Source organism: Podarcis gaigeae, assembly GCF_964106915.1.
Source record: "Podarcis gaigeae genome assembly, chromosome: 8".
Lineage (NCBI taxonomy): Eukaryota > Metazoa > Chordata > Lepidosauria > Squamata > Lacertidae > Podarcis > Podarcis gaigeae.
Window position 1 is genome coordinate 30,180,262 of NC_139684.1, and position 20,284 is coordinate 30,200,545.

At 42.9% G+C, this 20,284-nt stretch overlaps 1 protein-coding gene across 1 annotated transcript in view; it reads left to right on the forward strand.

Moving 5' to 3' along the window:
* The window catches only part of TSHZ3 (teashirt zinc finger homeobox 3), a 112,671-nt gene extending 94,148 nt beyond the window's left edge, over positions 1-18,523 (forward strand). The window contains exon 2 of the mRNA XM_083750473.1: positions 12,661-18,523. Coding sequence (XP_083606599.1) covers positions 12,661-15,863 — 3,203 coding nt within the window. The 3' untranslated portion in view covers positions 15,864-18,523. The remainder of the gene's footprint in view (positions 1-12,660) is intronic.
* The last annotated feature ends 1,761 nt before the right edge of the window (positions 18,524-20,284 follow it).

Sequence of the window (20,284 nt, forward strand, 5' to 3'; positions counted from 1 at the left end):
ACTCAATGTTACAAACAGAAATGAAGAAGAATGTGTGAATCATCTTTACGAGAGAGCAGAGCTGGCCATTACTCAGGTCATGCTTAGACAATGGACTAGGTACAGAAACTAGGACTGTCCTGAATAATGCTGGGTGTATATTTAAAACCACTGATGGATATTCCATGCTAAATGTTCTAAACCAGGCAACAGATCCTGGGTTAAGGCAGAGGTCAGCTTTTGAAGCTATGTGAGCAAATATAGACAGGGCCCAAGTAGCTTAACAGCAACAGGAGGAAGAAGAGAACAAAGTAGGGAGGGAAGGACCTGGCAACTGCAGTGCCATTTTCTTAAAGACCGGCTGCAGTCAAGAATGAGTAGCACAGTGGTAGAGCACCTGCTTTGCATTCAGAAGGTCCCAGGTTCAATCCCTGCCATCTCCAGGTAGGACTGGGAGAGACTCCTGTCCGAAACCTTGGAGAACTGATGCCAATCCGTGTAGACAGTACTGAGCCTGATAGACCATTGGTCTGAGTCAGTCTAAGGCAGTTAGTTCCCTGTGTTATACTGATGGGCCAATGGTCACATGGAACAGGTGTGTTTGAAGGTGGGATCTGAAGACAGGAAAAGAGGTGGTACCATGTGAAATGGACATGGATTTTATTTTTAAGGACATTAGAGCCTATGCTACCCTTTTCATCACCATGCAGCGTAATCAGACTACTCTAAAATCCAGCCTCTGTGATTCATAATGGTGTACTCTATACTTTGCGTAAATAGTCAATATGATAAACTTTCTCCTTTATTTGAAGCATCACTCTTGTATCCTCAGCCCCTCTTTAATCTATCTCAATGGATTTCCGGCTCGTATAGATTTGGTCAGTGACAAGGGTTAGAGTAGTCTTGTAGAACATTTACTTGTAGCTGTGAAAAAGCCCACATTCATCAGGGGATTAAGTCGATCAGATTGTCCCAGGGATCAATGGGAGGCTTGCGTGATCCCTCTTAAGGCTCTAATGCATTCAACCTTCTTTTGGTGAACATTCATACACACACACACACACACACATACACATTTCTCCGTCTTAAAGCCATTTATCTCAGAATGTCAAATCGCAATAATTAACCATTATTGATCTTAAATTCAATTAACTTCATTAACACAGGTCATGATGAGGGTGTTTGCAAGGGAAAGGCATTGGACAAGTGCCTTTTTCTTCTGTGACATTGAAGCTCACAACTGGAACTGTAAAGTGTTCTCTTCACATATTGTGCTGAGGACACCTTTTTTAAAATTTTAAACAGAGGTAGCTGTGGTTGGCATGATGGAAACCACATCTTCATCCCATTCCTGGTTGTCTTTAAAAACCTGGTTGCCTCACCTCAAATAAGGTATTGCTAAGTTAGAAAAAGGTTCAGAAAGGGGCAACCAAAATAATCAAGGGCATAGGGTGACTTTTCACCTTAGAGTAAAGGCAAGTAATAGGGGACTGGATAGAAGTATTTAAAATTAATAATAATATATTGTTTATTGTTGCTGTATTGTCCATCATGGTCCTTTCAACCACAGAACAAAATCTACATTATGCATTAATGATTAATAGAATTACACATGGCATAGAGAAATCGGATAGTCTTTCTCCCACTCTCATAACATTCAATGAAGCTGAACATAGGAAGATTCAATCTAGATTGAAAGCAGCATGCTGAGGATGAACATGAACAATTCCAGATTTAGAAAAACTTCATTTTTGCACTGAAAATGGGTTGGTATGTACACAGCTTCTATCTCTTGGGAGGTATGGTCGTCCCTCTTCCTATTCTGGTTTAGACACAAATTAAAGTAAATGATCCTGAATTCCTGAAAGAGTGCCGCCTTCCCTACAGACCTTCTCAGGCACTGGGATTGGCTGAGGGGGCCCTCTTGGTAGTTATTCCACCCTCAGAGCCTCATGGGTAGTGATGATGGCTTGGGAGAAGGCCTTCTCTGTGGTGGCCCCTACGCTGTGGAACTCCCTTCCCACAGCACCTTTATTGTATAGCTTTCTGTGAATGCTGTACCTCTTGTTGTTTAAAACTGTTTTTAATATTGTGTTTCAATGTTGTAACCCACTCTTGGACCTTTGAATGAAGAGAAGGGATACTACTACTACTACCACTACTACTACTACTAATAATAATTGCATTGTTTTGTCATACAGCCGGCATGTCCAGTTCCTGAGTTCATATCGTCCCCTGACTAAATGACTTTTTATCTGTGGAACTAGTTCCTCATCATTTTGGAAGTGTGATAACTTGCTTTATGTGTCTTTTGCCAGTATAATGAAAAGGTGCCCACCTGCCTAATGTCAATTACATCAAGTGGACATCCAGTTTGCCTCATTTAGGTTTTCAAATACTATAAATGAGCAGAAATTGTGGGGCAATTGGCTGGGCCGGAGTGGGGTGATGGTGGACAGAACATGAATTTCATTTAGACGCAAGAGTCCTGAGAAGTTTAAAGGGTCATTTTGCTGCTTGCCTTTCACGTCTCAGTTCTGCCATTCCAAACATGACAGTGGTGAGAGAGTCTAGAAGCAAAATAATCTGAATGTCCCTTTCTGATTTGGATGGAAGAAACTAAAGTTTCTTCTGAACATCTTGTGAAGAATCATAATAATTAGAGGCATATTGAGTGCCCTGATTCTTGGGTCTGCTTACATCATAAGGTTGGCTGTTGGCCTTATATCCGTTTCCTTCAGTGGACTGGCATTTTCCAGAGTGATTAAAACATGCCACCCAAAGACAATCATGAAATGGGAAGTGATGGCATTTGGTATTTCTGGAATTAGTTCAGAGGACAGATTTGGTGACACATTTATCTACTCTTCCTCCTGCTTACTGAAAAACTTGCACCAGGTGGAATTTTGGGTAGCCTGAGCAGGGTCCATCTAATGGGTGGGTCTCCGAAGCATACTCTTGGGTGTGTGGGTGAAGAACCATCTGTCACCGATCTTTTATTAAAAAAAACAAAAAATCCAGAAATATTCCTATTCCAAGAAATGCTTCTTCTGTATGTGGAAATGGTACTCACTGAAAAGCTTGGTGTTCTTTAGGTTTATCAAAAATATTTACAGTGGTACCTCGGGTTACATATGCTTCAGGTTACAGACGCTTCAGGTTACAGACTCCGCTAACCCAGAAGTAGTACCTCGGGTTAAGAACTTTGCTTCAGGATGAGAACAGAAATCGTGCTCTGGCAGTGTGGCGGCAGCAGGAGGCCCCATTAGCTGAAGTGGTGCTTCAGGTTAAGAACAGTTTCAGGTTAAGTACGGACCTCCGGAACGAATTAAGTACTGAACCTGCGGTACCACTGTATTAGGTGGGACAAATCAGTGCTCTAGAGGGGGAGTGAATCCACTGGAACATAAAAACAACCTTCTGGAGCAGGCCAATGGTCCATCTAGTCTTGCATTCTGTTCTCACAGTGGCCAACCAGATGTCCCAAGGGGAACCTGAACATCAGGACACTCTCCCCTCCTGTGTTTTCCAGCAACTGGTATTGGAATCCCTAGTACCTTGACCCCCAAGAAGCATGTGATTATTTATTAATTCTTGCCTTCCCCCGGCACAAAAAAATACTAGCAATTCCTTCCTACCTTATCATTTGTGAAGCATTTTGATAATCTGTTTTCAGCTTAGTAGGCTAGATAGATTTGGTGTTTACAGTAAGCCTGCAACTTATGCACATTTAACTTCTGTGCATTCGGCTTTGCATGTGTGGCAGAATTTTAAAAATAAAAAAGGGGGCAAGCTTCCAGAAAAATGACTTTGGCAATCCCACCCACTATTGAACCCAATGTGTTTTGACTATACCCGATTTTGGCTTTAGGCGCAATTCTCAGAATCTAGCACCCACGTAGGTTGCGGACTTACTGTATATCATTCTGACTCAATCATTTACCGTATTTTTCGCCCCATAGGGCGCACCGGCCTATAGGGTGCACCTAGTTTTTTGGGGGGGAAATAAAGAAGAAGAAGAAGAAGAAGAAGAAGAAGAAGAAGAAGAAGAAGAAGAAGAAGAAGAAGAGTTTGGATTTGATATTCCGCCTTTCACTCCCCTTCAGGAGTCTCAAAGCGGCTAACAATCTCCTTTCCCTTCCTCCCCCACAACAAACACTCTGTGAGGTGAGTGGGGCTGAGAGACTTCACAGAAGTGTGACTGGCCCAAGGTCACCCAGCAGCTGCATGTGGAGGAGCGGAGACTCGAACCCGGTTCCCCAGATTACAAGACTACCGCTCTTAACCACTACACCACACTGGCTCTAAAAAAGAAAAAAAATTCAGAGTTCTCTGGGAAGAGATGTTGATAGGGGCCTCTTAACAACTCTCAGCACCTTAAATAGTCTGCAGGTCCCAGGATTCCTTGAAGGAAGCTGTGACTCTTTAAAGTGTTATGTTACTGTTTAAAATGGTTAGTGCAGATGGAACCTTTGGTAACAATTTTCATGACATTTCTATGCAGCTTCCTCATTTTGCCTAATGGTAGGACTGGTCTTGATAGTGTAGGATAAGGGAGGAATGGAAGAAGGCTGAATATTTCTTTCTCAGTAATTTTTTATTTCCCCCTGTTCCTGCTTTCCTCTCAGCTTAGAATAAGTTTAGAAGCTATAGTCTGATATCCCTATAGAGCACAGCTAACATATAAAAATGAAGTTTTGTGCAGTGGTAGTTTTTAATGTGCCATATTTTCCAGAGACAGAGGCCCCCTGAAAACCTAGCCAAATATTCTTCTTAAAATGAAAAAGGTATGATTCATAGCCTTATTCTTCCCACTCTAATCAGTTAGCATATACAGCCCAGAGCACAGACTCTCTACTGGGCCAGATCTTGGAGCGAGTGCAAATTGATGGCACTGTGCAGAATCCTCAATTTGATTCCAAATCTAAGCAGTGTGTGTCCAAGGTTTCAGTCACTAAATCAATAAGGAATCGCTTGTTTGGGCTTTGCAAAAATCCACATAGTCTGGAAACCTTTCCAGGCGACTGCGCGCATGACACATGTACACATTTCAATGAAGTTGAGGGAAGGATTCCAATGTTTTGGCTTTGTTCTGCAAATGTGAAATAGTAATAAATAGGGTCATGATTGTGTTCATATCATGGTAGAATTTACACGGCATTTCAATTGCTGCTTTATTGGCCCCAAAGGGTGGAAGATAGAAAGCAACTATGATGATAGCAACCTTTGTCAGAATTCCCAAACTTGCATGTTAACCTATCTACAACCCCTCAAAAGCCAGGTTTTATAAACATGGAATCCCAAAAGATGTGCACTCAACCTTCTTTTTTAGGGGAAGAGGTAATTATTCTTACATATCCACCATTAACAACCTTTTTACTGCCTCTTTTGACCCTACTTCTAAAACCAGAAGAACAATCTTGGGCCCAGAAGGATTCCAGAACAGGTAGTTCATTACTGTTCGTATGTGTACCAGCTGAACTCACCAGAGAGTGAGAGACCTGGGCTAACGCTCTTATACAAATGTTGTCATACAAATTCATGTAGTGTGCCTCGGTTTCTCTGCTGTGTTTCTCAGCTTCTCTTTCACACACAGAAAGAAATCTGAGCATATTGTACTAACTTGAATAGTGGTGTATTCAGAGAAAGAAGTCCTTTAACCAACAGGACCAACCTGAGGAGATACACTGCCTGAAGTAAAAGGCAAAGATAGCTTCCCTTTTCCGATTTCATTTAAGGAAGCTGGATGAACTGACAGCTGCGGACAGAGTTCTCCACTGTATCCAAAGGCAACAACCTAACTTAGGGGCAATAGGGCAAAATGTGCATAGTTGCAGGACTTAGAAAGTTACTTTTGCCCATGAAGGTGGCAATTTGTGGCCCTGTGATAACAGTGAAATATGCAGGACAGTACATAGAGTTGTGTAAGAATCAGACTAAATCGTGATTGACTACAGCAGAAAGTGGGGTTGGCATGGCAGTAGGGTAGTGGTATCGCTCTACATTCCACCAACCCTTGCTGTCAGAATAGTCTTCTGTCAGGGTTAGGAAACACCTCAACCTCTTTCAGGGTTGAGAAGCACCTCAACCACCTGAGCCAGGTGCCCAACATCTCACTGGGTGACCAGGGTGAGAAATTCCAGCCACACAGGGGCCCTAAACTGAGCTTAGGGCATGTCATGGCCTATCTCTACCCTTGCCACAGGGGGGCTTCCTTCGCTATTTTGATCCTGCCTCATGACATCTCCACCAATATGCAGAAGTCCAACCATCACCCAGCAAGAGTAAGCCTGAAATCATTGAGGGAATGGTAGGGGGGAAACCCTACCAATAGGGCAGTTAAGGTTGGGAGAAAAATTCATTTCTGGCCCTGTCAACCAGCGACCCAAGTAGCTCAGTGAAATACTAATATTGAGGGAGGGTGGGATGGGAAGCTCACTAGGGGCAACATGGCCCTAAGCACATGTGAGTGAAGCCTTTGAAGGTCTTCCTCCTCCTCATGAGATGCCACAGAACAATGCCACCCTGCAATATCTCATGAGAGGGCAAGGGAGATTCCACCCCCAGTGGGCAAAGTCAACCCACACACAGTGGTGCCTGAAGCCAGGCTAAACAGTTATGGAGAATCCTAGGAACTGCTGCTTGTTAAGGCTGCTAAGAATTGTAGCTTGGGGTGTGAGCCCCCTTAAACTACAGTTCCCAGGATACCCCATGACTGTTAACAGTTGTACAATAGTGCTTTAAATGAACAGTTTGGATGTGACCTAGATTATGCAAAAATAAAATAAGACGATAGGTGTACATTCCTCATCACAAACAACCCCCGTGACCTGTCAAATCTGCATTCAAATAGAATTGTGTTTTCGAAGACGTCAGAAACTACAACCGATTATTTGCAGTTACAAATCAAGCACCCTAAAATGAACAGTTGAATCAACTTGTGTCACTTCATACCACACACTTTTCATTTGAGGCGGCTTACACATTCAGCTCCAAGTTTTCCAGTGATTAGCTATCAAGTGATGTGTTACCGAGTGATATGTGTGAGAGAAAGCAAGAACAGGCTCTAAACTTTCTCAACCTGAGTGGCTTCAGGCTTAAGAGTTTGGACTCCTTCTCTTGAATACATCAAAACAAAGATGGAAGGGATTGAAAGGGAAATTAGATGCATAACATAAATTTGCAGAGTTCTGTGTTTGGTAACTGCTGTAATAGAAGAAAACACGTTTTCTGTTATCACTCCCATTGTATCCTCATCTGTGTAATTGTCTTATTTGAATGCATAGTATTAACACATTTGACTTGCAGTACCAATCAGGAATCATGGGATCTGGCTTGTTAAATATGCCCAAGGCATGGCTGCAGCTCAGAGGCTCTGCTTGCAAAAGTTCCCAGATTCAGTCCCCTACCTCTCCAAGTAGGGTTAGTGTAAAATCTTGGGGAGCCACTGCTAGTCATTGTAGATCATCCATTTTCAGCCTTGGGACCCCAGAGATTGTTGGATTACAATTTCCATCATCCTTGACATTCGGCTGAGCTGGCTAGGGATGATTGTTTTTTTAGTCCAAGTGACAACTGAAGATCCAAAACTGAAGAACTCAAATGTACACAATGCAGCTCCCACCTTTGAGAGTGTGTGGAGGCACATTTGTCACATCCCAACTACTTATGCCATAACCTGTGTGATCTCTGTGCTTCAGATAGTCATCTCCTTTTCAGGGGATGGAGCATAGATGCAGTGAGGGCATTGGGTTTAAGGGTTTGTGCCAAAAGTGAGCTTTGAGGAGGAGTTTGAAAGGAAGAGTTGGTGCAGACTCACAATTCTGTCGTCGCTTCCATTAGAAAGGAAAAATGAGACCTTTAGATGGTTGAATGTGGTGCAGCTGAAAGAAGAGGTAATATGAGTTCTAGGTCTGAAGGTGGCAGGGAACAAGGCCACAGAGGGCTCTGAAAGGAAGGTTGAGGAATTTGTGGCAGTTCTGGGAGCAGGCAGGAAGGCAATTTTAATGATGGGCATGCCCTGGGCTATGAGAGGAGTGATTTTTGTCATCAGAGTGAAAGGTCTGGAGAGAGGTGAGAATTAAGATGGGGCAGTGGAAGAGAGAAGAAGATAGGAGATACAGAGCATGAACCTATTTTGTTCTATTCTATTTTATTATGTATTGCCAAGTGGACAGGGAAGAGGAAGGGCCTTATTTTTGCAATGCTGGAAAAGGAGAAGCAACTTGACTTGGAGATGAGGATGGAGGAGAATTTTCAGTTCCTGGACTAGTATACAGATTGCAATCTAAAGCTCTAACACTTCTCTGAATTTCGCAGTGCCGTTATCGACTGAAAATGTACTGGAATATGTAAAACTGTAGGGTATCTTAGGCTAAAATATATTTAGAAATGCATACATTGAGATATAATACACATTAAAATTTTGTGATAAAATATGCATTTAAACACATATCCAAATATTGATTTGCATATGGATTTGAGAAAAGAGCTTCTCAAGTTCACCCAACTCTCCATGATGCAGACTCTTGGAAATGAATACTGGCCCTCACTCAGCCTGGAGCCCTCCAGATGTTGTTGGACTACAACTCCCTTCAATTCTGACATGTGGCTTTGCTGGATGAGTCTAATGGCAGTTGTGGTGGTGTTTTTGCTGCCATTATTACTTAAAGTGTTTGCACCCTGCTCTTCAGCCAAAATGGCTCCCAGAGTGGTTTATGTACAATCAGGTAAAACAAGCAGGCAAGCGTACAATTTATGTAAAAATGACACACAAGGGAAAGGAGACAAGGAGGGAAGGGGGAGGGAAGCAAACTCAAGTACCAGTTCTTGAATAGTAGCTTTTATAATGACCAACTGGCATAGAATCAATTTAGGGTAGGAGTTACCTGATGGAGCTGGTCTTTTGGCAGACCTGTTGGAACAAGGCCTTCTTCTCATCTTTCCTGCTGAAGCAGCCTGATGGAAAAACATGAATTGAGTTTGAGGGTGCTGCCCCAATCATAGGAGTGTGGTTTGTCAATGATCTTTCAAATTCCAATTAGTGCAAACTGTGATTTGAAAGGTGGCTTCAGACTGACTTTTTAGCCCCCAACAAAGCATGGTTTGAGAACTGACTCAGACCTGGACATGAAAATAAACTGTTTTTGTGCCTGAATCATGCCATAAATATCAAGAAGGTCACTTGGAGAGGTGGGATTGTATAGAAGGATAGCATGTTGTTGTTATTATTGTTGCCCACCCTGAGACCATAGAGTGAAGGGTGGGTAATTAACAATAACAATAACAATGATACTAGTCAATATAATGTTGGCAGGTTTAGGGAGTGTGAAGGATGGAAGCCATATTGTAAGGGGACAAAGGAGTGCTTGGTGGAGAGACTTTTGAAACAACGAGAAGGAGGAATGTGTTGCATGCCACTCCCTGCCAACTCCACACACACACACACACACACACCAACCTCCATGTGTTGGGTAGAAGTTCCCAAGGAGGAGACTACACATGTTTAGCTGAATACAGAACTTCTGCTCAATGTGTGGAAGACTGAGGGGTAATGGGATGAGCAGGGGGAGATGGGGACAGCAACATCAAGTGTGGGACTAGGTGCTTGTAGACCATTTCTGTATAACCTTCGAATGTGTGATACCTAATTCCTGAAGAAGGCTATGAAGGATTCTTAGAGTGGTGGGGTTCAGGGCTGTGAAGCAGTTAATGTGACTTACTCACATTTCTGCTGGCTTCAGAAAGACTTCATACAAAAGAACCAGGAGTTAGCAGCAGTTGTAAAGCATGAATCAAATCAACCCATTCAAAATTAATGTTCCCGATGTTTCTGGTGAACAGAGTAATAAGCATTGCTATCAATCCATCAGTCTTTGGGGTAAGTCTCCCTGCAATCCACCCACCCACCCAACCAAGCACACACATACATACACAGTATTCAATACACTTCTGATACTCTTGCAAATTCCAACATGGGGATTCCATGTAGATTCCTAATTATAGAATCCGTTGATTCTACTACCTGTACATATGTAGAGTAGCATGTCTCATTTGCTATGATTTGAGTCTGAAAATAGTTGAAGATATCTGAATGCATATCTTTTCCCTGGTTGCGTTGTCTGGTTGTGAAGAACAGCAGGGCAGGGAGACAGGCCTAGTGGAAATGTCAGCTGGCTAAATTAATGAGGAACAGATCTATCAAGAGGCTGAGTAGCAACTGTTTTGGATAGGCAACAACAGTGGAGAGGTGTTACCTTCAAACCTTTCTCTAGGGATTTCCAGAAGTACCTCTTTGATCACTTTGGAACAAGATGCTGAACTAGTTGGACAGTTGGTCTGTTCCACTGGGGATCTCTTATGGCAGCCTTGGCCAACCTGGTGCCCTTCCGAGGTGTGGGACTACAACTCCCAACAGTCCCAGCCAGCACACCCATGCTGGTGGGATTTCAGGACTTAAGGACATAAGAAGAGCCTCCTGGATCAGGCCAGTGGCTCATTTAGCACTGCTTCCAGTCCTCACAGTGTCCAACCAGATGCCCACAAATGGAAGCCCAAGCACAGCAGCACTTTTCCCGCAACTGGGATTTAGAGGCATTCTGCTTCCAACAGCAGAGGTAGAACATTGCAGTCATGGCTAGTGGCCATTGATAGCCATCTCCTCCATGAATTTTTCTAATCCTCTTTTTGAAGCCATCCAAATTGGTGGCCACCACTGGGCAAGTTCCATAGTTTCAACTCTGCGCTGTGTGAGAAAGCGCCATATTTTTCGCTCTATAAGACGCGCCAGACCACAAGACGCACCTAGTTTTTGGAGGAGGAAAACAAGAAAAAAAATATTCTGAATCTCAGAAGCCAGAACAGCAAGAGGGATCGCTGCACAGTGAAAGCAGCAATCCCTCTTGCTGTTCTGGCTTCTGGGATAGCTGCACAGCCTGCATTCGCTCCATAAGACGCACACACATTTCCTCTTACTTTTTAGGAGGGAAAAAGTGAGTCTAATACAGCAAAAAATACGGTACTTTCTTTTGCCTGTCCTGAATCTCCCAGCATTCAGCCTCTTTAGATGACCCCAAGTTCTCGTAGTATGAGAGAAGGAAATTTAATGATTTTAAATAGCCACCTGAGTCACCGAAAACCTTAGTGCAACCTCAGACCACCATTTCTCATCCTTGAAAGAAAACACAGTGCAGTGCAGGATCTCTGTTGGCTTCCCCTGTAGCTTATGGCGAGTAAATATTGACAAAGTAGTCTAAAGAGCAAACACTTTGACATTTGTAATGTCCACTGGAAGATCTTGTATATATTTATTCTGGAAGAATAAGGGCAGAATACAAATTTTCCCAATCTCGCTTCTGCTGTCATTCTCCTTGTTCTTGCTTCATGTCAAGAAGTCTTTGCAATAGTAATTGGACATTTGTAGCACAAGTAATAGAGATGTTGGATCTCTGTTAGGGTAATATTTCCACATTGATTCACCTGATGTCCCCTCCTAGCTTTTCCCTATCCAAAATTAATTCCTATTTAAGAAGAAAAAAGAAACTCAGGACTTCAAGTCTTCCAGGAAGCCCTTATTACTGATTGTTGACTACTCTTGTACTTCCTATTACTTACCTCGTAAGTACCTAATACTTACTATAATTAACAATCATAATCATAATTTATTACTTGTCCTTCACCCTAAGGTCCCAAGGCATTGAAACACAATATGAAAAACGGTTTAAACCAAAAAAGCAACAAACATAACCTAAAAAGAAAGAAAACAAAGAATAAAAAATGTGAACCATAAATTTTCCTTGCATTTTTTGTTTTGCTAACAAATCAACAACATTATTTATTTATTTGGAGGGGGGATAAAAACAGCTTACAATAATAAAAATGCAATCACAAAAATAAGGTGTGGCAATTTGTACAAAATTTAGAAATTAAGAAACTGGGAGCATGGAGGGCTCTAATGGTTCCTGGCTTACGTTCTGGAAAAAGTATCAGGAAATTCAGAACTCCAAAACCCATAGCAAAATGAGGATGTAAAAAGGTTTGAACGTGTCGCTGCTTCTGGGCTCAAAACGCCTTCTGCGGCTAAGCCCTCACTCTCAATGTAATCCCTGCCTTTCTAAGCAGCCCCAACATGCAAATATGAGCTTTTAATTTTCTTGTAATTGAGGCACTTTTGTTGTTGTTGTTTGTGAGATTTTTTCCTTTATTGATGTTTTTATGTTTTATTAAAGATTGGTTCTCAAAAATGTAATGAGTAAAAAAAAATCTGGCTTAATTTAAATTGTGAATCTGTCTGTTAAGAAATACATTAGGGGTAGGAGAAGCATAAGACATATTAATTGACAGACAGGAACTGCTGTCTCTGAGGTTGATACAAGTAATTTATTACTTTAGAAATGAATGCCACCTCCAGAATGTGCTTCATTAATTTCAAATTTAGTTTTAATTTCAAGCTGTTGCCCCTTGAGAAGAATAAGGTGGCAAATTATGTTCGAAGAGCAGATTTCTCTCTCCCCCCCTTTCCTCTTGCTTGGAAGAAACACTAAATTTTAACTGTTTAATTTTAATAAATAAATGTGGTTCTTTGAGTGAAATATGCCAGCTGCTGATATATAACACGAGACCAGAAATTGCTAACGCCAGTTTTCTCTCTCTGCTTTTCCTTCCTCTTTTTTACCCTGCTAGCTTATGTTTCGGATGAACTGAAGGCAGCAGCAATGGCAGAAGATGACCTAGAACCTGACGACAACGTGGTCGATGGAGAACCTTCTGCCAAATACGCCTGTCCGGAGAAGGACTTCACTAAGAACTGCCAGAGCTACCAGAACTCTCCAGCAGCCGAGTTTTCCAGCCATGAGATGGACAGCGAGTCGCACATCAGCGAAACCAGTGATCGCATGGCCGACTTTGAAAGCAGCTCCATCAAGAATGAGGAGGAGAGCAAAGAGGTCTCCATCCAGCTGGAGGAGTCTGTTGTCTCGGACAGCTTGGAGCAGATGAAAGCTGTCTACAATAACTTTCTCTCCAACTCCTACTGGTCCAACCTGAACTTGAATCTCCACCAGCCAACCTCTGAGAAGAACAATGGGAGTAGCAGCAGCAGCAGCAGTAGCAGCAGCAGCTGTGGGAGCGGCAGCTTTGACTGGCATCAGACGGCCATGGCAAAGACACTGCAGCAGGTCTCGCAGAACAGGATCCTTCCTGAGCCTAGCCTTTTTAGCACAGTCCAGTTGTATAGACAAAGCAGCAAACTTTATGGCTCCATATTTACTGGGGCCAGTAAATTCCGCTGTAAAGACTGCAGCGCTGCCTATGACACATTAGTGGAATTAACGGTGCACATGAATGAAACAGGACATTACCGGGATGACAACCACGAAACAGATAACAATAACCCTAAAAGGTGGTCCAAGCCTCGTAAGCGCTCTTTGCTCGAAATGGAAGGGAAAGAAGATGCTCAGAAAGTCTTAAAGTGTATGTACTGTGGCCATTCATTTGAGTCGCTTCAAGACTTGAGTGTGCACATGATCAAGACAAAACATTACCAAAAAGTGCCTCTGAAGGAACCCGTAACCCCTGTAGCAGCAAAAATAATCCCAGCCCCAAGAAAGAAAACATCATTGGAGCTAGAACTTCCAAGTTCTCCAGACTCCACTGGTGGGACACCAAAAGCAACAATCTCTGATGCCAGTGATGCACTTCAAAAGAATTCCAATCCTTACATCACACCGAATAATCGCTATGGACACCAGAACGGTGCCAGCTATGCTTGGCATTTTGAAGCAAGAAAATCTCAAATTCTTAAGTGCATGGAATGTGGGAGTTCCCATGATACTTTGCAGGAGCTCACTGCCCACATGATGGTGACAGGACATTTCATTAAGGTCACCAACTCTGCCATGAAGAAAGGGAAGCCTATCATAGAGGCCCCTGTCACGCCAACGATCACGGCTTTGCTTGATGAGAAAGTACAGTCCGTGCCCCTGGCAGCCACCACCTTCACATCTCCTTCCAACACGCCCTCTAGCATCTCCCCAAAATTAAACATGGAGGTAAAGAAAGAAGTTGATAAGGACAGAATCATTGCTGATGAGAAGATGAAAGACAAGGAAAAATCAAGTGAGGATGAGGAAAAATATGATATCTCCTCAAAATATCATTATTTGACTGAAAATGACTTGGAAGAGAGTCCCAAAGGGGGACTGGATATCTTGAAATCTTTAGAAAACACGGTCACGTCAGCTATTAACAAAGCCCAGAATGGCACACCCAGTTGGGGTGGCTATCCCAGTATTCACGCTGCCTACCAGCTGCCCAACATGATGAAGTTGTCCCTAGGTTCGTCGGGGAAAAGTACTCCTTTGAAGCCAATGTTTGGAAATGCTGAAATAGTATCGCCAACGAAAAGCCAACCATTGGTGTCCCCGCCCAGCAGTCAGACGTCCCCTGTGCCAAAAACCAACTTCCATGCCATGGAAGAGCTGGTCAAGAAAGTAACCGAGAAAGTGGCCAAAGTTGAAGAGAAAATGAAGGAGCCTGAAGCAGGGAAGCTATCTCCGATGAAGAGAGCAACACCTTCTCCATGTAGCAGCGAAGTCAGCGAGTCCCTCAAGATGGACACTTCCAATGACATTGGGTTCAAAAGCCAACAGAATAGCCCTGTTTCACAGAGGGAGAGCTGCAAGGACAGCCCAACAGGAGAACCAGTGGAAAATGGTAAGGAGCTTGTCAAGACCATCACAAGTTCCTTGAGCAGCAGCACAGCTATTATCACCGACCACCCTCCAGAGCAGCCATTTGTAAACCCATTAAGTGCATTGCAGTCTGTCATGAATATTCATCTTGGGAAGGCAGCTAAGCCTTCCTTGCCTGCCCTTGACCCAATGAGCATGCTTTTTAAAATGAGCAACAGCCTAGCAGAAAAGGCAGCTGTGGCCACCCCACCTCTGCAGTCCAAGAAGCCAGACCACTTAGACCGTTATTTTTATCACGTCAACAATGACCAGCCCATAGATTTGACGAAAGGGAAGAGTGACAAAAGCTGCTCTTTGGGTTCAGCGCTTTTGTCATCCACATCGGTGTCTTCAGCATCCTCTTCATCTACAGTGACAACGGCAAAGACATCTGCGGTTGTGTCATTCATGTCAAACTCGCCGCTACGCGAGAATGCCTTGTCAGATATCTCTGATATGCTGAAGAACCTGACAGAAAGTCACACATCAAAATCCTCCACGCCTTCCAGCATCTCTGAGAAATCTGACATTGACGGGACTACAATAGAGGAACCGGAAGAGGCGACCCCGGCTCAGAAGAGGAAGGGGCGCCAGTCCAACTGGAACCCTCAGCATTTGCTCATTCTTCAGGCACAGTTTGCAGCCAGCTTGCGGCAGACATCAGAGGGGAAATACATCATGTCGGACTTGAGCCCTCAGGAGAGGATGCACATTTCCAGGTTTACGGGGCTCTCAATGACCACTATTAGCCACTGGCTGGCCAATGTGAAATACCAGCTCCGAAGGACAGGGGGGACAAAGTTCCTTAAAAATTTGGACACTGGGCACCCGGTGTTCTTTTGCAACGACTGTGCTTCCCAAATCAGAACTCCTTCAACGTACATCAGTCACCTTGAATCGCATCTAGGTTTTAGGCTACGAGACTTGTCCAAACTGTCCAGTGAACAGATTAACAATCAGATAGCACAAACAAAGCCGCCCTCTGAAAAACTGTTGGCACCTTCGCCGGAGGAAGAAATAGGGACCTCCTACCAGTGTAAACTTTGCAACAGGACTTTTGCAAGCAAGCATGCCGTTAAGCTCCATCTCAGTAAAACACACGGGAAGTCTCCAGAGGACCATCTTCTCTATGTGTGTGAATTGGAAAAGCAGTAGCATTTGCTTTTGACACACACCCAAACCACAACGACAATTGTACTTGGCTTTGAGGAAAACTGTCCAAAACAAACAAACAAAAAAAACCCGCCTTAAAGCTCCCCTTTTAGTTTCTGTTCTTGGCACATAATTTTTACTTTAACTCTGGGGTGTCACTCTTGGCCTGAACGACTTCTCTCTTTCGTTGTATAACTGTACAGTGTTTAATAGAGGTGCATAATCAGCTGTTGTTACTGGTAAAATATGAAGGTTAAAACGCAGTGGTAAGTGTTTGGAACTTTGTGTAAATTGGGGTTTAGTTGCTGTGCATCCCTCTGATGCCTTGAGCTGCATGCATTAACAAGACAGTTTAATTAAGCATTTATTAACTAATTCTAGTGCACTTTTTCCATGGTGATTCAAGTGTGCTGGTCGTTCTCACCCTGTAAATTTTTAGCCCTCTGAGTACTTTGAAGCACTTTTGCATTAATTTGGTTTTTTTAAAAAATAAGAATAATTATTATTATATTAATGAAGTATGTATATGTTTTCCTTTTTTACAACAACAACAACCCCCTTACAGCTGAGGAGACATTCAAGCAAATCTAAGAATGGGCTTGAACAAGACGTGCCACAGTCCATTAGTTGGTTGTGCATCTATCTGGCTGGTTAATGTTTGAAGGAGAGGATTCACCTGGAGAATGCAGACCAGCTTCTCCTGTGTGAGTTTCCCTTTGGCTGTTGCATGGAATTGCTACCAGCTTTATGCGCAAGTTGCTTGAGCAGCTAGGTGGTGGCACTTCCTGTGATGTCCAAAATCACTTCTGTTTCAGGGATCTGATACCTTGTTTCAGCACTTCCAGTATTCATAGTCCAGATTGTTCAGCCTGTCTTTGCCCAGACTGGCCTTTCTTCCCTTAGTTCTTATGGCTGGTGTGGACCAGCAGTCCTCCCAGCTTGGCTTTGTGTGATGTTTGCTTGAACTTTCCACAGGCAGCCGCTGATGGAGTGGCGCTGCTATGCTGCTCACCTCACCTCCACCCAACTGAGTTGCTATGGCATATCGGGATGGAGTGGAGAAGGGTCAAACCGGTGGCAAGGTCAGTGTGGTGCAAACAGGCTGCAAGAGCCCTGGATTCGCTCTGCCACGTTTACACTGCACTGATCTGACCACCACCACCAAGGCCCTCCTTTTCTCTGTCCCAGTGTGGTGCTGAGACTCAGTCGGGCAGAAGTCAGAGCAGCAGTGGAGCCTTGCCACACCATCTGCTGTTATCCACAAAGAGAGCTACTTTTCTTTCTCTGGGACGTGTCTTGTGAATCTGGTTGTAGGCTACCGTGCCAAATGGGGACCATAGGATGCTCCTTCTGGATATGCCTTTTGTTGGAATTATCTATCGCACCCCCACAACCGCAGGGGTGGCACCCATTGTGAACTTTCAGGCTATATTATTTTCACATTGAAACGTCGATGTATATATATATATTGTACAGATTTCAGAATCCTCATATGGAAAATGTGATTGTGGACAATGCCATTTCTTCTTCAACGTTTTTATCAAGGGTGAATTTTTTTGTACCTAATATGCTCCAAGTATAAGTGGTACCTATAAATATATAAATATATATATAAATATATAAAATAATATTGTATATTTCTTTTCTAGGTCAAAAGGTTTTCTTTTAACATCTGAATAATGTAAATTATATGAAAAGATACACTCGATAGCATTTATAAAGTGTTCAAAAAAGAGAAAAACATTATTCTTGAAGCAAAGTATGGTTGTTTTCCTTTTGCTATACAGTACATCTATATTGATAGAGGTTCATGTTTAAATTATACATATTTATTCGTTGTTTGCTACCTTTTTTAAAAGAAAGAAAGAAAGAAGAAGCATTCTGATAAACGAAGCCACGGACTGGCGTGCATTACACCTAATTTTGCACAACATGAATTTTAAAGGTATTTATTAGTAAAATGAATAATAATAATAAAAATTCAAAAGCGAAAAAATTCAAAATCAACTCAGTGCTCAAAGGGTTAAATCTATTTGGGGGTGGAAGAATTGAAGGGGGGAAAAAAACCTTGTACTGTATTTCATAAACATTGATAAAAAAGCCTTTAAAATGTTTGTACTGTAATACTTTGCTTAAAAGTTACGAGGCATTCTGTGATATACCCTCTTCCACTTATTTATATGCACTCTTGGTTGTGTTATTTCCTATCGTAGAATGCCTTTCCACCTCTCTCTTTCCCTCCCTCCCTCCCTCTCTCTCTCTCTCCCTCTCCCTCTCTCTCTCTCTCTCTCTCTCTCTCTCTCTCTCTCTTCTTTTCAGTTGGTAACTTTCTGTTTTGTTCTCCCTAATTATTCTCCCAAGATTTCATACTGCAGTTTTATCTTTAGGCATATGAAAGGTAACCCGTGGTTACCAGCACACTAAGTGATTCTGTTCGTCTCCATTTTTGGCAGTTAATTTGCAGAAGTAACTGACAGCTGACACCATATGAGAATCTATGTGTACAATATTGGCATGTAAACAGCACAGACCCAGAATCGCACCCTCTGTGCCCCCTCTTCCGTTGTTGACAATGTGGCACCATTATATGACTCTTCATATAACCTTCTTTCTTTTCTTTTCTTTTTTCTACAGCCGCATTAAAATTGTCTTTTTTGCTATAATTTTGTGTTGCGTTCACAATTATATCTGATATGTGCTACGACTAACGAGCACATTAAAATTAAATTGTATACTTGCTGTTTATGACTGAAGCTTAAGGAGGCTCCTTCATCTGCCAGGTGTTGGCAGACGGAAATCTATACATAAATCACGGGAGTTTTTGTGAACTTTCGCATTTAAAGAGCAAGGGAGCAAATATTCAAAGGCTGCCTTGAAAAAAGGGGGGGGGGCAGAATGAAATGGAGGTTATATCTCCCCTTTAAACCTCCAGGAAGATTGACTGTAAAGAAGAGGGTTTATAAGCAACATTTTGTGAGGAAGCAAATAGATCGTTTGCAGAGCTGTGTATTCAAACCAAATCAGATCCTGATACGCAATGCCTCTTAAATGCATTATTAGTGTTCTGAGAAGCAAGGAGCCCTGGCAGGTTCCTCCGTGGATTAGAGAACTCCTTCCATCTCCTTTCAATTGACATGGAGAAAAATCCCGAGACTTATTATGGCAACTTTTATGATTTTCAGGATGTTTCCACTTTTGCACAAAATTGATAGCAAGGAAAGATAGGAGAATGAATGAGCACATAGACAAACAAACGGAGACATTTATATGCTAATGGAAAACTTTTACTGGCACTCACGTATCAGTCTAACAAAACCACACGAGCTGCCATTTTAATCTTCATTAGCATACATGAACTGCAGCTTCCATATGCGAAGTTGGGCTAGCAAGGGAGGCAGACAAAGCAAACCGGTACACTGCAACGTTACATCTTCTTTACATGTTACAAGGGAACCCTGAATCTTGGACTTGATCCGGACAGGACCTAGGGGATGCAAAACCAACAAACTGAGGAAGGGAAATGGGCTGCCATGCCAGGTTCTAGCAGCAGTGTCAGAATATTTAGAAAACCTCTAATCTGTGCCTCAAATGTAGCCTACTGTGTGAGGTTACAAGTCACATCACATTTTACCCTTGGCCCTAGTCACCGTAGGCATGTGGACCCCAGAAGGACATTCTTTAGAGTAGGGGTCAGGAAACTTTTTCAGCAGGGGGCCGGTCCACTGTCCCTCAGACCTTGTGGGGGGCCAGACTATATTTTAGGGGGGGAAATGAACGAATTCCTATGCCCTGCAAATAACCCAGAGATGCATTTTAAATAAAACCACACATTCTACTCATATAAAAACACCAGGCAGGTCCCACAAATAGCCCAGAGATGCATTGTAAATAAAAGGACACATTCTACTCATATAAAAGCAGGCTGATTCCTGGATCATCCGTGGGCTGGATTTAGAAGGCAATTGGGCTAGATCCGGGCCTTACTTTGCCTACCCATGCTTTAGAGAATATGGTCCTCTCTCCCCCGGGATACAGGTTGGCTAACCCTGGCACAGCTACATTGAATCCTTTGCAGGACAGATGTGGCAAGTTCACTCAGTCCCTTACAACCCCATTACAAAGCTACCAAACCTTCACATGCCTTACAGGTTGGCTGATGTTGGTGGGTGAAAGCTATTCAGCTTGCCACTAAGTCCATCATACCTAACACCAGGGCTTTTTTTCAGCCGCAACTTGCTGCAACTCAGTCCCGGCACCTCTCAGGTGGGCACAATAGACATTATATGAGAACAAGGGAGACGTTCATGGTGAGTCCGGGCACCTTTTTTTCTAGAAAAACAGCACTGCCCAGCACAATATCTACAGCCCAGTTCGTCAACTTCCCTGCACAACAGCTCCAGTTAAGCCTGCTTTTGCGGCTTGAG